General features: G+C 35.8%; 1 protein-coding gene across 6 annotated transcripts in view; it reads right to left on the bottom strand.

Moving 5' to 3' along the window:
- Positions 1-13,593, bottom strand: part of LOC115217500 — a 98,711-nt gene that overhangs the window by 33,216 nt on the left and 51,902 nt on the right. For all 6 annotated transcript variants that reach the window (XM_036507567.1, XM_036507564.1, XM_036507566.1 and 3 more), the window contains 3 exons: positions 12,895-13,019; positions 5,713-5,873; positions 822-964 (listed from right to left, as the gene is read on the bottom strand). In XM_036507567.1, the coding sequence (XP_036363460.1) occupies positions 822-964; positions 5,713-5,873; positions 12,895-13,019 (429 nt within the window). The remainder of the gene's footprint in view (positions 1-821; positions 965-5,712; positions 5,874-12,894; positions 13,020-13,593) is intronic.

The following is a 13,593-nucleotide window of genomic DNA, read 5'->3' as shown; positions in this document are numbered from 1 at the left end:
CCTAAAACCTTTACTGGTAATAGCTGGCTGTAGTTGTAACTGGGCTTCATGTACCTTTGCATGTCGTTTAAGTCCTCCAGCCAAATTACACTCTCTTCCACATGCCCGACAGATATGATTAGCATGGTGTGTTACACCACCACCAGTGGCCAGGTTGTCACTTATCTGTCTCGTTTTATGACTACGAAGATGACTCTTGAGTCCAGCTTTACTGAGGCAGGGTCTTGCACAGACATTGCATGTCAGCACCAAAGGAAGACCCTTCCCTTCTGGAAGTGTAACAGCGATGCCCTTCCTGACATCCCTCCTTACTTTCTCATGTGTAACTCGAGATTTCTCAAAAGTGGCTGTCCCCTCATGCACAATCCTTCTCCACCTGCTACGATCAATAGCTATGCCTTCCCATGTGTCAGGAGAGATGCAAGAATCTCTTAAGGAAGCCTTCAGCAAGTTCTTATACCCCTTTTTTGGTTTATGTGTATATGCATATATACATATATATATATATATCTATACATATGCATGTATACACATACACCTATACATATACATATATATATGTATATATTTATGTGTGTAAGTGTGTTTATGTTTGTCCTCCACCACCACCACCACTTGTGTTTTCATCCTTGTAACTTAGTAGTTTGGCAAAAAGAGACCAGTAGAATAAATACCAGGCTTAAAATAAAATAAAAATAAGTACTGGGGTTAATTCATTCACATAAAATTCTTCATAGCAGTGCCCCAGCATGGCCACAGTCTAAAATGACTGAAAGAAGAAAAAGATAAAAGATATAAAGAATGTGTCAGTAGAGTCTTACCTTCAACTTCTACATGATTAAATATTTTAATCATTTGAGCAAGAGCTTTGGTCTGGAGTCCTTCAATTACAATTAAGTGCAGATTTTGGTCTACGAAATGGAACCCTGTGATTATGTCTAATGTACGATCAGCTAGTTGTTGGCTGCATTAAAAAGAAAAAAATGAATATTGTAATTTGCTAAAATTCAGGATGTGTAAAGAATTTATATTAGTTTTACGTTTTGCCTTTGTATGAATTGAGGAAACTATGTAGTTAGATCATTGTCTTTAAGTAGCCACAACAGTAGTAATAATCCTTTCTATTAAAGGCACAAGGCCTGAAATATTAGGGGAGGAGACTAGTCAATTACTTCAACTCCAGTGCATAACTGGTTCTTAATTTATTGACCCCCAAAAGGATGAAAGGCAAAGTCGACCTCAGTAGAATTTGAACTCAGAATGTAAAGACAGACAAAACACCATTAAGCATTTTGCCTAGTCTGCTAACAATTCTGCCAGATCCCTGCCTTACAACAGTAGTAATAATAATGAAGTTATTGTATACATAAACCATGACTTTCTGCTTATTTTGAATGGCTTTAAATTATTATACACTGACTCAGTACTATGTGGTTCACAATGCAAAGATTCCCTCCCCTACATTCAAATAAGTGGAACTATAGTAAAGCGGAAGGCAATATGCTCTAGCATTGTTAAGGACATGCTTCAATTATTTTTTTAAGTTGTATAAAATAAGTAAAATAATGATGAATACACACATGCTCTTTTACTCTTTTACTTGTTTGAGTCATTTGACAGTGGCAATGCTGGAGCACCAACTTTAGTGGAGCAAATCCACCCAGGATTTATTCTTTGTAAGCCTAGTACTTATTCTATTGGTCTCTTTTGCCAAACTGCTAAGTTACAGGGACGTAAACACACCACCAATGGTTGTCAAGCGATGATGAGGAGACAAACACAGACACACAAACACACACACATACATATATACTATGGGCTTCTTTCAGTTTCCGTCTACCAAATCCACTCACAAGGCTTTGGTCAGCCCAAGGCTATAGTAGAAGACACTTGCCCAAGGTGCCACGCAGTGGGACTGAACCCGGAACCATGTGGTTGATAAGCAAGCTATTTACCACACAGCCACTCCTACACCTTTGTACAAGATGAACAAATGAATCATAATAATAATAATAATAATAACCCTGTCTACCATAGGCCCAAGGCCTGGAATTATGGGGGAGGGGGATAGTCATTTACATCGACTCCAGTGTTTCACTGGTACTTAATTTATTGACTCTGGTTATATAAATGTCAAATATTCTAGTGTGGGATTTTTGGCCCACCCATGTACATGACTACCTTGCATTATATAAGAGTAGGTGGGACTGTATATAGTAATATCTATAGGGTTTTCTGGAGAAAAGTAACTGAATCTGCATGGGTTTCAGATATGAATACTCATTTTTTTTTCAACTGATCTCCTGTCCATTGAATTTGTGTGTGATTGGCTGATACAGTAAGTTCCCTTAGAATAATTCTTAGGTAGAATCAGCAAGATACAGTATGACAAATCTGAACTTTAAATTAACACTTTTGCCCTTTTGTTACCATATTTCCATTGAAATACACTGCCTTTGATTCAACAAATTTTATAAATAATGAAAAATTTAGCAAAGTAACTATATCATTATTAATCTGATATTTGGAACAAAAATTACCATAAAAATACCATAAAACTTTGATGAAAGGTTTTAATTTAGACTTAAAAATGGGGAATTTGTGTAATAGAATCAGGGGAGGTTTCAGTCAGGTTGGTATCAAAAGGGTTAAGGTACAATCCTCAAACAAGCTTCTGCACACTTTCTGTCAATCCAGTTTCAATCACAAAGCTTGGGTCAATTCTAGAATAAGTCTCTTGCTCAAGATGCTACATAGTGGAATTGAACCCAAAACCTCATGATTTGGAGGTAAACTTCTCAAACATTCCCAACCATATGGTTGCAGGTTCAGTCCCACTGTGTAGCACCTTGGGCAAGTGCTTTCTACAATAGCCCCAGGCTAACATAAGCTATATACACAGGGTGCATAAGATATTTGAGGACAGATTTATGTTTATAAAAAAAAAAAACAGATATATAATAACAGGTAACTTTACTTATCAAAAAATGCTATGTGTATAAAAATAAACTTTCTTTTCTATAATGTTATTCAATAAAGTCATCTTCAGCTTCAACAACTGCTTTTATATGAGATCTAAATCATCTACATGCTCAAATCAAGTGGTCCTGGTTCATTTTGGACATTACTCTGACTATGGCAGCTTTCATAGAATCTTTGACATTGTGGACATGTTCATTGACCTCTCTCTCAACAATGCTCCACATGTAATAGTCCAATGGATTGAGATCTGGGGAATTAGGAGGCCAAATGTTAGGGGTTATGTGATCATGAAAATTTTCAGCCATCCATTCCTGTGTTACTAGAGCCATGTGTGATAGTGCAGAGTCTTACTGAAACACATGTGGCCTTCCACCGCATACAGTGTCCATCCAGGGCTTAACAATTATTTCCAGGACCTTAAAATCAAATCTTCTGCTGGATTTTTCAGTTTGTTTAAAAGCCTTTTAGATCTGATGTAGTGATTCTCTTTTGCTTTTTCTAACAAATTGACCTTTCCTCATCATATAAGACTTATAGCTGATGTCTTCATGGACAGCATTTCTGACTGTTCCTTCTGACAAATGAAGATCTTTTCAGTTAACCTCACATGGGCTTTCTGGCATTGTAATCAATGGTCTGTTGAACTTGCTAGACATTACTCAAGTGTTCTGATTATTTCAGAGCATTTAAAACGCTTTTCATGCTGGTGATACATTTCCATCTTCAGTCTCTAGCTACTTGCAAATTTTGTAGACGAAAGATCTGGTAACTTTTAAAATGCAAGATATTTCTAAATCACTATTCCCAGTCTTTATACCCACAATAACAGCATGCCTCTTCATTTCTTGAGCAAGCTGAGGGTCTGCCATTATTATTTTCTGAAACAAAGATTATACAAAGTTAGCAAAAAATGCAGCAATGACCCAAAAAAGGTATGTCCTCAAATACCTTATGCACCCTGTATAAATAAATAAATAAATAAATATATATATATATATATATGTATACACACACACGCACACACACACACATACATACAGACAAAGTTTCATGCATATAGTTTTTACATATCAAAATCAAAACTACAATTTCAGATTCTAAAATCAACATGCTGCAATTAATTCAACACCTTCTGGTAACAAGGTCAAAACTATAGTTCCTTCTCCTGCTCCTCCTCCTCTCCCTCCATTATCATCATTGTCAGTGTCACCAACTCTACCACTACTATCATTGCTACTGTTGCTGTTGTTATCATCATCATCGTTTTAGCACTTAATTTTCCATATCGAAATAATGTTTTCAGTTTTATTTGATGGGACCACCAGAGCGCTGTATACAATAAATTCATTATTATAGCACCTACTGCTCCACATCATCAGATAAAACCTACAATTTTACATTTTAACATAACAACTAGTGGATTATCACCGTTATTTATTAATGGCAATGAAATAAATAACAGTATTTTTTTGATATATCTAAAATGCTAAAAAGAAACACATTGCAATATAAAAAAAGTATTTTTTTTAAGTATATAAAATACAGGGTATCCCAGAATTAATTATCTATTTCAATGAAATCAAGCAAATTTAAAAACAAAAACTAATAGAATTTTATACTTATTTGTTAATTATGACACCAAAACAAATAGATTTATAAATCTTATGTCAAAAATTTATTGAAAATTTTAAACATGTGCTTTGTCTGTAACACTGCAAATTTCAAATGCATCCTTAGTGTTGTGAAACACATTTTGAAGCATTTCAGGGTTATTTCCTGCACTTGCTAACTGAATGTGTTAAGTTTAGCTAAACTATTGTTCCAACCTGGGGGTGGAGGTAGAGAAAATAATTGCAGCCAAATTGAAAAAAAAAAATGTCATGAACAGATAGATGGGATCCAACAGGAATAAAAATAAAATTATAAAATCATGAATAAAATTAAAAATATAAACACGTTGACACATAATTAAACATGATAAACAGAAATATAAGTGCGTTTTTAAAAACATTATCCAATTTCACCGAAATTGCTTGTTAGTTCTGGGACATCCTGTATACTGATTAGGACTATGCAACTGAAACAACTCTTCAATGTAAGCATTACCAATACCACCTACTTAATATAAGTGTGTTGTTTAAACACCAGAAGCTGCAGTTTGCATTGTGTTTTTAACATTATACATTACTGAAGAGATTTTTCCTGGACAACAAACTGCAGCTTCTGATGTTTAAACACTACATGTTTGCTTCAGTTGCATAATTTGAATTCTAATTGTGCAGCAACATTGCAAGTTTTTACACTATCTGTATATACTTCAGGCAAGAGATTTCAATTTCATTTCAGAAGTGACTCAAGTGCACAGTACTGATAAGCTGCAAATACAATGGCATATATTTTTACTGCTTCCTTGATCACCTTCAGGGTGATTTTGGTACACTTAGTTCTGAAGTATATTTTAGTCTTTAACACTGTACATGTTTAAAGGGATATTTTCCTTCACAACAAATCACAACTTCTGGCTTTTAAACAACACAGATACATTAAGTATGTGGCATTGGTAATAATAATAATAATAATAATAATAATAATAATAATATATACTGTATATAAAATATATAAAACACAAACACACCAAAATATATTTAAAATTTTAAAAAAAAACTCATTAACATAGAGCCAACAGCACCCCTATTAAGAATCAGAGATTAAATGTACATATTTCTCTACCTGCTTAAAATGTATGTTGACAGGACTGAAACCATGACATGCTCTACAAGATTATCAAAACCAAGTTGTTTTGCATTCAATTTGGCTACTGTTAGCAAGACATTATGGACATATTCTTTACATTTTTCATCAATCTTGAATATCACTCTACTGAAAAGACACTGCAGAATCAAAAGCAAATGAGATGGTTTAAGAATTAAATTTATCAAATATATATATTACATTATATACTATGCACACACACATACATAAAGATTATATATACATGCATATACATATATGTATATATAGTGTATTGTTCTGTGATGGTAAAATCAACAAGAAAAGTCATCCATCTAGTGAGTGATAAATGTTATTTAATAAACACAATATGTTTTTATGTGCTACTGTTAGTTTCATGTGATGTGAGCATGTTAGACATTATTTTTTAACACATCTGGCACTGCTCACATGACATAACAAACTAAAATGGAATGATAGGATGAGAGAAAAAGTGAGAAAAGGCAAGAAAGAAGTAGATAAAAAGGTGGAAGTATGAAAAACTAGAAAATGAAAAAGAAAATAGTAAGAAGCAAAAGTGAGGAGGGAGAATTATAGTTATCTCCCCTTTGAACATAAAATACAAGGCTGAAAAGATAGTGGCTTGGAGTCTGTTGTACAGCTGTTCAATCTGGAGAAGGTGGCAATTTCCAATTTGTCAACAGGAACTTAGTTATATGCTTACAACTGCTGAAAATTTTGGATCTAGAACTCAGTAGTGTGTCAGATTTCTTAGATCTGAAAAGGATCTGAGTTCTTTAAGCTATGCAAAGCTTAACTTTTTTTGATCAATTAACATATGGTATGGGTTTTTTGATTATTTATCGTTTTATTGTATGTGGTATGGTACTCAACTTCAAATCCCATACGTGGCTAGCCAACTTAGTAGCTTCACTTTTGTCCCTGTGTTAGAAGGAAGATATGTGATTAGCATAGCGATTTTTTAATTTGCTTTCACATAGTCCAGTATAGCTCTTCTTACTGGTTATGTTATCATCTGGTGTTGCTGTAGCTTCTGCCTCATATATTATGGATTTAATCATACATTCCTGGTCAAGCGGACAGGTTTCTGGGTCTCACACAAAGGGAAAGTGGGGGGAGCAACCAAATTATTTTCCTAGGTTTATTTTTAAGTTTATTATTATTATTATTCTTATTAATATTAGAGAGGTAATATATTAAGTTATCCTTAAAACCACTATTGGCTAGAGCACTGGTGTAGTATGGGGCTGCCTTCTTGGAAATTTCTTTAGAGGAAGAGAGGTTAAAAACTCTGTTACTAATTGCAATGTTATTATTGCTGCTTAGTGTCCCCCGCTCTGTAATTCTGTTATTAAATGTTAGCCATCAGGTTTTTAAATATTAAACTCCTGAATTCATTTCCTAATATGTTTATGCTTTTTTGTTGGTAATGATTTGCTGTGTATGTATAAATAAATGTAAATGCTTTCTCAAATAAAATTGCACTTCATGTTTTCAGCTCCAATGAAGCTATATACACAAGCATTCAACTATGAGGGCACTGCATCTTATGGCAGAAGCAGCTGTAAGTTAATGAAGTTCATGACATAATTTCTTTTCAGTTGTTATTTTTATTTCTTACTGCTCTGTACTCAGCTGATACTTTGTTCTGAAGCATATGTATATCGAGTTGTAACATTGTAAGACCAGGTTGTTAGTATTGTTATGCCTAAGCAAAATAATAATAATAATAATAATAATACACGGCCAAAATAATCAGGCAAGTATCAGATAGCTGAAAAGAATGAATAGTATGGTACTGTAGGCTGCAGGTAGCAAACCCATTATGTATGCAAGACTCCAGGAGCTCCAACAAAACCTGTGATGAAGAGAAATAATAATAATAATAATATTAATAATAATAATAATAATAATAATAATAATAATAATAATAATATAATAATAATAACAATAATAATAATAATTTGGGCAGAAGAAAAAACACACAACGAAAAGGCCCCCTGGATTGACAGAATAACTACAGAACTGGACCCCTTAGAAGAGCAAAAGTAGGAGGGTGTCAAGGTAGAAGATATAAGATCTGCTCTCAGGAGGTCAAGCAAATGGAAGTCTCCAGGAAAGGATAAAATTCCTTGGCTGAATGCCTTCCCAGAGAGCCATGAACTGCTAACAGAACTGTACAATGATGTTTTGCAACACCCTAGTAGGATGCCTCCTTGGCTAGTTAATGGGTTAACATTCCTGCTTCCAAAAAGTGAAGAAACAAATGAACCAAAAAACTATAGACCCATAACCTGCTTAACAACTATGTAGAAAACGCTAACATCTGTCCTGACAGAATATACATATAGTTTTTTAACAGACAACAGCATATTCCCTAATGAACAGAAAGGATGTAAACGTGGATCCTACGGCTGTAAAGATCAACTACTCATCAATAAGATGATCTTAGAAGATTGTCACAAACGACACAAAAACTTATCAATAGCCTGGATAGACTATAAAAAGGCTTTTGATAGCCTACCACATAGCTGGATTAGGAAATGCCTGGAAATGTATAAGATAGCACCTACTCTGTGAAACTTTTTGACTGTAAGTATGAGATCATGGAGAACCACACTAACTTTGAACAGTGACAATGAATCCCTAAATGCTGGTGATGTAAAAATTTCATGTGGCATTTTCCAGGGTGACTCACTGTCACCACTCCTCTTTTGTTTAGCCTTAATACCTCTCTCAAAACTGCTCAATGACACGCAGTACGGGTATAAAATGTTTGATAAAAATATAAATCATCTCATTTACATGGATGATTTAAAGCTCTTTGCAAAAAATTACCAACAACTCAAGGGCTTACTAGCGATAGTCAAACAATTCAGTGACGACATCAGAATGCAATTCGGCCTCGATAAATGTGCAAAAGCTACCTTTATCAAAGGAAAAATGACAGAAACGTCTAACGTTAACCTTGACCAGCAGAATGTCATAAAAGAACTAGACCCAGCGGAGAGCTACAAGTACCTAGGGGTAATTGAAGGGAACGGAATAAGAGATGAAGGAAAGGATCAGGAGAGAATGCTATCAATGAGTGAGAGCAATACTCAAGACAGAGCTGAATGCAAGAAACAGGATCGAAGCGATCAATGCATTGGCCATACCAGTCGTGACTTACAGTTTCAATATCGTTAACTGGTCAATTACTGAAATATGTCAGCTCGACAGAAAAATAAGAAAACTGTTGACAATGTATAGAATGCACCACCCTAAGGCAGATACAGAACGACTTTATCTGCCAAGAAAAGAGGGAGGCCATGGTCTTTTGCAACTGGCAATAACAATGAAGATTGCTACAATTGGCCTAGACACCTACTTGAAAAAGTCTGAGGACTGGATGTTAAAACTTGTCTCAAAACATGAAAACAAGAAAGCATCATACTCAGTAACAAAACAGGCAAAGGGATATCTAAGTGAATTCCGAATACAACCAATTTCGGAATTAGAGATAGACATACAAGAAACAAGCACAGAAAAAGCTAGGCGCATGAAAACCCGTGTCAAAACTGTGGCCTTAGATATTCTGAATAATAAATGGCAAGAAAAACCTCTCTATGGCAAATACCCAAAGAGAGCGAATAATGCAGATATTGACAAAGCCCTGACCCATCAATGGCTAATGGCCTCTGGCTTAAAATCTGAAACAGAGGGGTTTATCATAGCATCTCAAGATCAATGCCTACCAACAAGAAACTACCAGGCCAACATATTAAAGAACGGCAGTAGCCCAACATGTCGTGTATGCCGACAACAAAATGAAACCATTGATCATGTTGTCTCCAAATGCAGTCTTCTAGCGCCTACAGAGTACCTCAACAGGCATGATAGAGCTGCACAATATATTCACTGGGTAATTTGCAAAAACCTGGATTTGCCCCATGAAAAAAACTGGTGGGAACACAATCCACATCCAGTGCTTGAAAATGACCACATCTCACTCCTCTGGAACTTCACCATTCAAACTGACAGAAAGATAGATGCAAATAGGCCAGACATCATATTGAAAGACTTCAGACAAAGAACATGCCTCCTCATTGATATGACTGTCCCAATCGATATAAACGTATCTGTCAAGACCTACCAAAAACTGAGCAAATATAAAGATCTTGAAATAGAAATCAGCAAAATGTGGAAGCTGAAGACTAAAACAATACCTGTTGTCATAGGTGCCCTGGGAATGATAGTGAAAGGGACTGATTGCTACCTAACTCAGATACCAGGAAACCCCAAAATGGCAGAAATTCAAAAGATAGTGCTCATGGGAACTGCTCATATCCTACGCAAAATACTCTCTATGTAATCCCAAGGTTTAAAACAAACTTTTTTTTTCTTTTTTCTTTTTATGTATTAGACATTCACTAGTACAACACCAAAAAAAACCCAAATATATGGCACACTATGCATAACAACAACATGAACTTCCAACCTGTTACAGACATAAAGCAAAAGTCAAACATAGGATAATAATAATAATGATAATAATAATAATAATGATAATAATAATAATAATAATAATGATAATAATAATAATAATAAATGCCTTGATGCAGTACCAGGCAGTGGCTCTCATGGTTTCTGATCTTAACTGATTGGAAGTGTTATCATGTATATTGTTTTGTCTTGGTATGAAAGATGGGCTACAACAAATATTCTGCTCAATACCACAGATTTGCTTGTCAATTGTTTGACCTTAACCTGTTGAGCATGTCCTTTAGTGGCAGACGATATGAGCATCTATGATCATGAGCAGAAGTAGTGGGGGAGAATCATAGCCATGTGTTGAGAGGGATTCTTTGGGGTTTGAATAATTCACCTCTGGAAAACACGGGTGTTTCGTTCAACATCCTTAAACAACCCTTATTCAGGGACCTTTTGAGTGGGATAGGTTTCTCGACCAGAAGAAAATTCTAACTGGGCCCCACCTGCAAGGTCATGTGCTGTTTATCTTGATATGAGATCACCATGTTGCGCACATATGGTTGTGATGCATGTGCCTTATCAGTAGTCATGATGGGTATATATTTTACCCCAGTGTCACTTTGATGGCATGCACTGCTCTCTCACTCAATAATAATAATAATAATACGAGGTGGTATCAGAAAAAAGTTTCCGGATTAATTCTGTAGTGCACCAACAGATGGCAGCATACAGTTGCATGCATAGTAAGAGTTAGAAGTGACCTTCATGAAGCAGTATGCTGAGTGACATCGCTGTGTTTACTTCACAAGTTGCTAAATTTGTGTTTTTGTGATCACATGTATACTGTAGTCTGCAATTTTGTCATGGACAAGTAGAAAGTGCCAATGTGAAATTTTGCATTAAACTTGAGAAGTCTGCTACAGAGACTTTGAGCATGTTTCAACAAGCTTACAACAATGAGGTAATGGGTCGTATGCAATGTTTCAAGTGGCAAGAGCACTTCAAAAGTGGAACAACATCCTGGAAAACAATGAGCAATCTCGAAGACCTGCCACAAGTGTCATCATTGAAAATGTGGTATTGTGCATCAAAAATTCATCCTCCAGGACCAGATTGTCAATCAAGAGTTCTACTACAATATTTTGAAGTGTTTGAGAGGAGACATTCAGCAAAAGCAACCAGATTTATAGGCATAGGAGTGGCTGTGTAGTAAGTAGCTTGCTTACCGACCACATGGTTCTGGGTTTAGTCCCACTGCGTGGCACCTTGGGCAAGTGTCTTCTACTATAGCCTCAGGCTGACCAAAGCCTAGTGAGTGGAATTGGTAGACAGAAACTGAAAGAAGCCCGTCGTATATATATATATATATATATATGTATGTATGTATGTGTGTATATATATGTTTGTGTGTCTGTGTTTGTCCCCCCAACATCGCTTGACAACCAATGGTGGTGTGTTTACGTCCCCGTAACTTAGCAGTTTGGCAAAAGAGACCAATAGAATAAGTACTAGGCTTACAAAGAATAAGTCCTGGGGTCGATTTGCTCAACTAAAGGAGGTGCTCCAGCATGGCCACAGTCAAATGACTGAAACAAGTAAAAGAGATATGTGGAGCACAAAGAATTGAATTCTTTGTGATGACAATGCACCCTGTCATCAAGCTCTCCTTGCTCATGAGTTTCTTGCTAAACAACATGGTATCACTTCCTTCCATCTCTACCCTATGATGGAAATGCAACTCAAAGGTCACTGTTTTAACATTGTTGTCAAGATTCAGAGCAAACCACAGAAGGTCCTCAACTTGTTTAAAGAAAATAACTTTCAGGCTAGATTCCTTGCTGCACAATGGGTACTATTTCAAAGGAGATGATGTTAAAACTTAGGTAAATAAGTTGTTTCTCATTAAACATAACTAGTCTGGAAACCTTTTAATACCACTTCGTAATAATAATAATAACAATAATATAATAATAATAATAATAATAATAATAATAATAATAATAATAATAATATAATAATAATAATAATAATCTTTTCTACTCTAGGCATAAGGCCTGAAATTTTTGGGGAGGGGCCAGTCAATTAGATCGACCCCTGTATGCAACTGGTACTTGATTTACCGACCCTGAAAAGATGAAAAGCAGAGTCAACCTGTGATCGTGGTCTTCTATTGAAAATTCTGACATCTCAAGACAAATGAAAAGCGAATTTAACTGTTTTATCTTTTCTGTGTTTTTAAATGACAAAAATAATACAACACCCTAGCCTAGTGATTAATATGTGGAACTCACAATTGCAAGATCATGGTTTTGAATCTTTGACCGGACAAAGACAGATGAAAGTATCTTGCCCAGTGTGCTGACGTTTCTGCCAGCTCACTGCCTAATAATAATATGTATATCCAGCAATCTATCTATGTGTGTCTGTGCATATGTGTGTGTGTGTGTTTGTGTGTGGATGTGTGTCCATCTGTCTGTCTGTCCATCCATCCAGTTCTATATATAGTAGGTATAGTATAGTACAGTATAGTATATTGTAATTTAAACTGCCAAACAATTAGAACTCCATGTACATCCTTATACATCAATAGAGAATATCACAAAGAGAATTCAGGTATAATAGCTCAAATTTCCTTTCACTAGTTACCACAGTGACAAAGGTCATGGAACAAACAAAATTCTTACTCACCACATTGTGTGGAACTGGTGATCTTTTTGGTGATGTTTCAATTTTGTCAAAGAATGCGTGTGACAACTTGATAGTGAGTTTTAAAACTGAGTTACACTCTATATATTTTGGCGTGGATAACAGACCTGAAAGACAGAAATAGAACAAGGTATTCTAGTAGTGGTGGTAGTGCTAGTGGTGCTGGTAATTGTGATGGTGATTGCGTAGTAGTAGTAGTAGTAGTAGTAGTAGTAGTAGTAGTAGTAGTAGTAGTAGTAGCAGTCGTAGTAGTAGTAGTAGTAGTAGTAGTAGTGGAGGTGGTGGTGGTAGTGGTGGTGGTGGTGGTGGTGGTAGTGGTGGTGGTGGTGGTGGTGGTAGTGGTAGTAGTAGTAGTAGTAGTAGCAGCAGCAGCAGCAGCAGCAGCAGTAGTAGTAGTAGTAGTAGCAGCAGCAGCAGCAGCAGCAGCAGTAGTAGTAGTAGTAGTCTTGCTAAACAACATGGTATCGCTTCTACACCCACTCTATTTGCCAGATTTAGCACCAGTGGACTTCCATCTCCACTCTAAGATGAAAATGTAACCCAAAGGTCAGCGTTTTAACACTGACGGTAGTGGTGTAAATGACAATGATGATGACTGGCTTTGACAAGGAGAGCGATTATTATGATGATAATAATGATAATAATGATGAGGAAGCAGAGGAGGGGTGGCGGTCAATAATG

This window comes from Octopus sinensis, linkage group LG11, assembly GCF_006345805.1.
Source record: "Octopus sinensis linkage group LG11, ASM634580v1, whole genome shotgun sequence".
Classification (NCBI taxonomy): domain Eukaryota; kingdom Metazoa; phylum Mollusca; class Cephalopoda; order Octopoda; family Octopodidae; genus Octopus; species Octopus sinensis.
The sequence above is the reverse complement of the archived record's forward strand: the minus strand, read 5'-3'. Positions and strand labels throughout refer to the sequence as shown.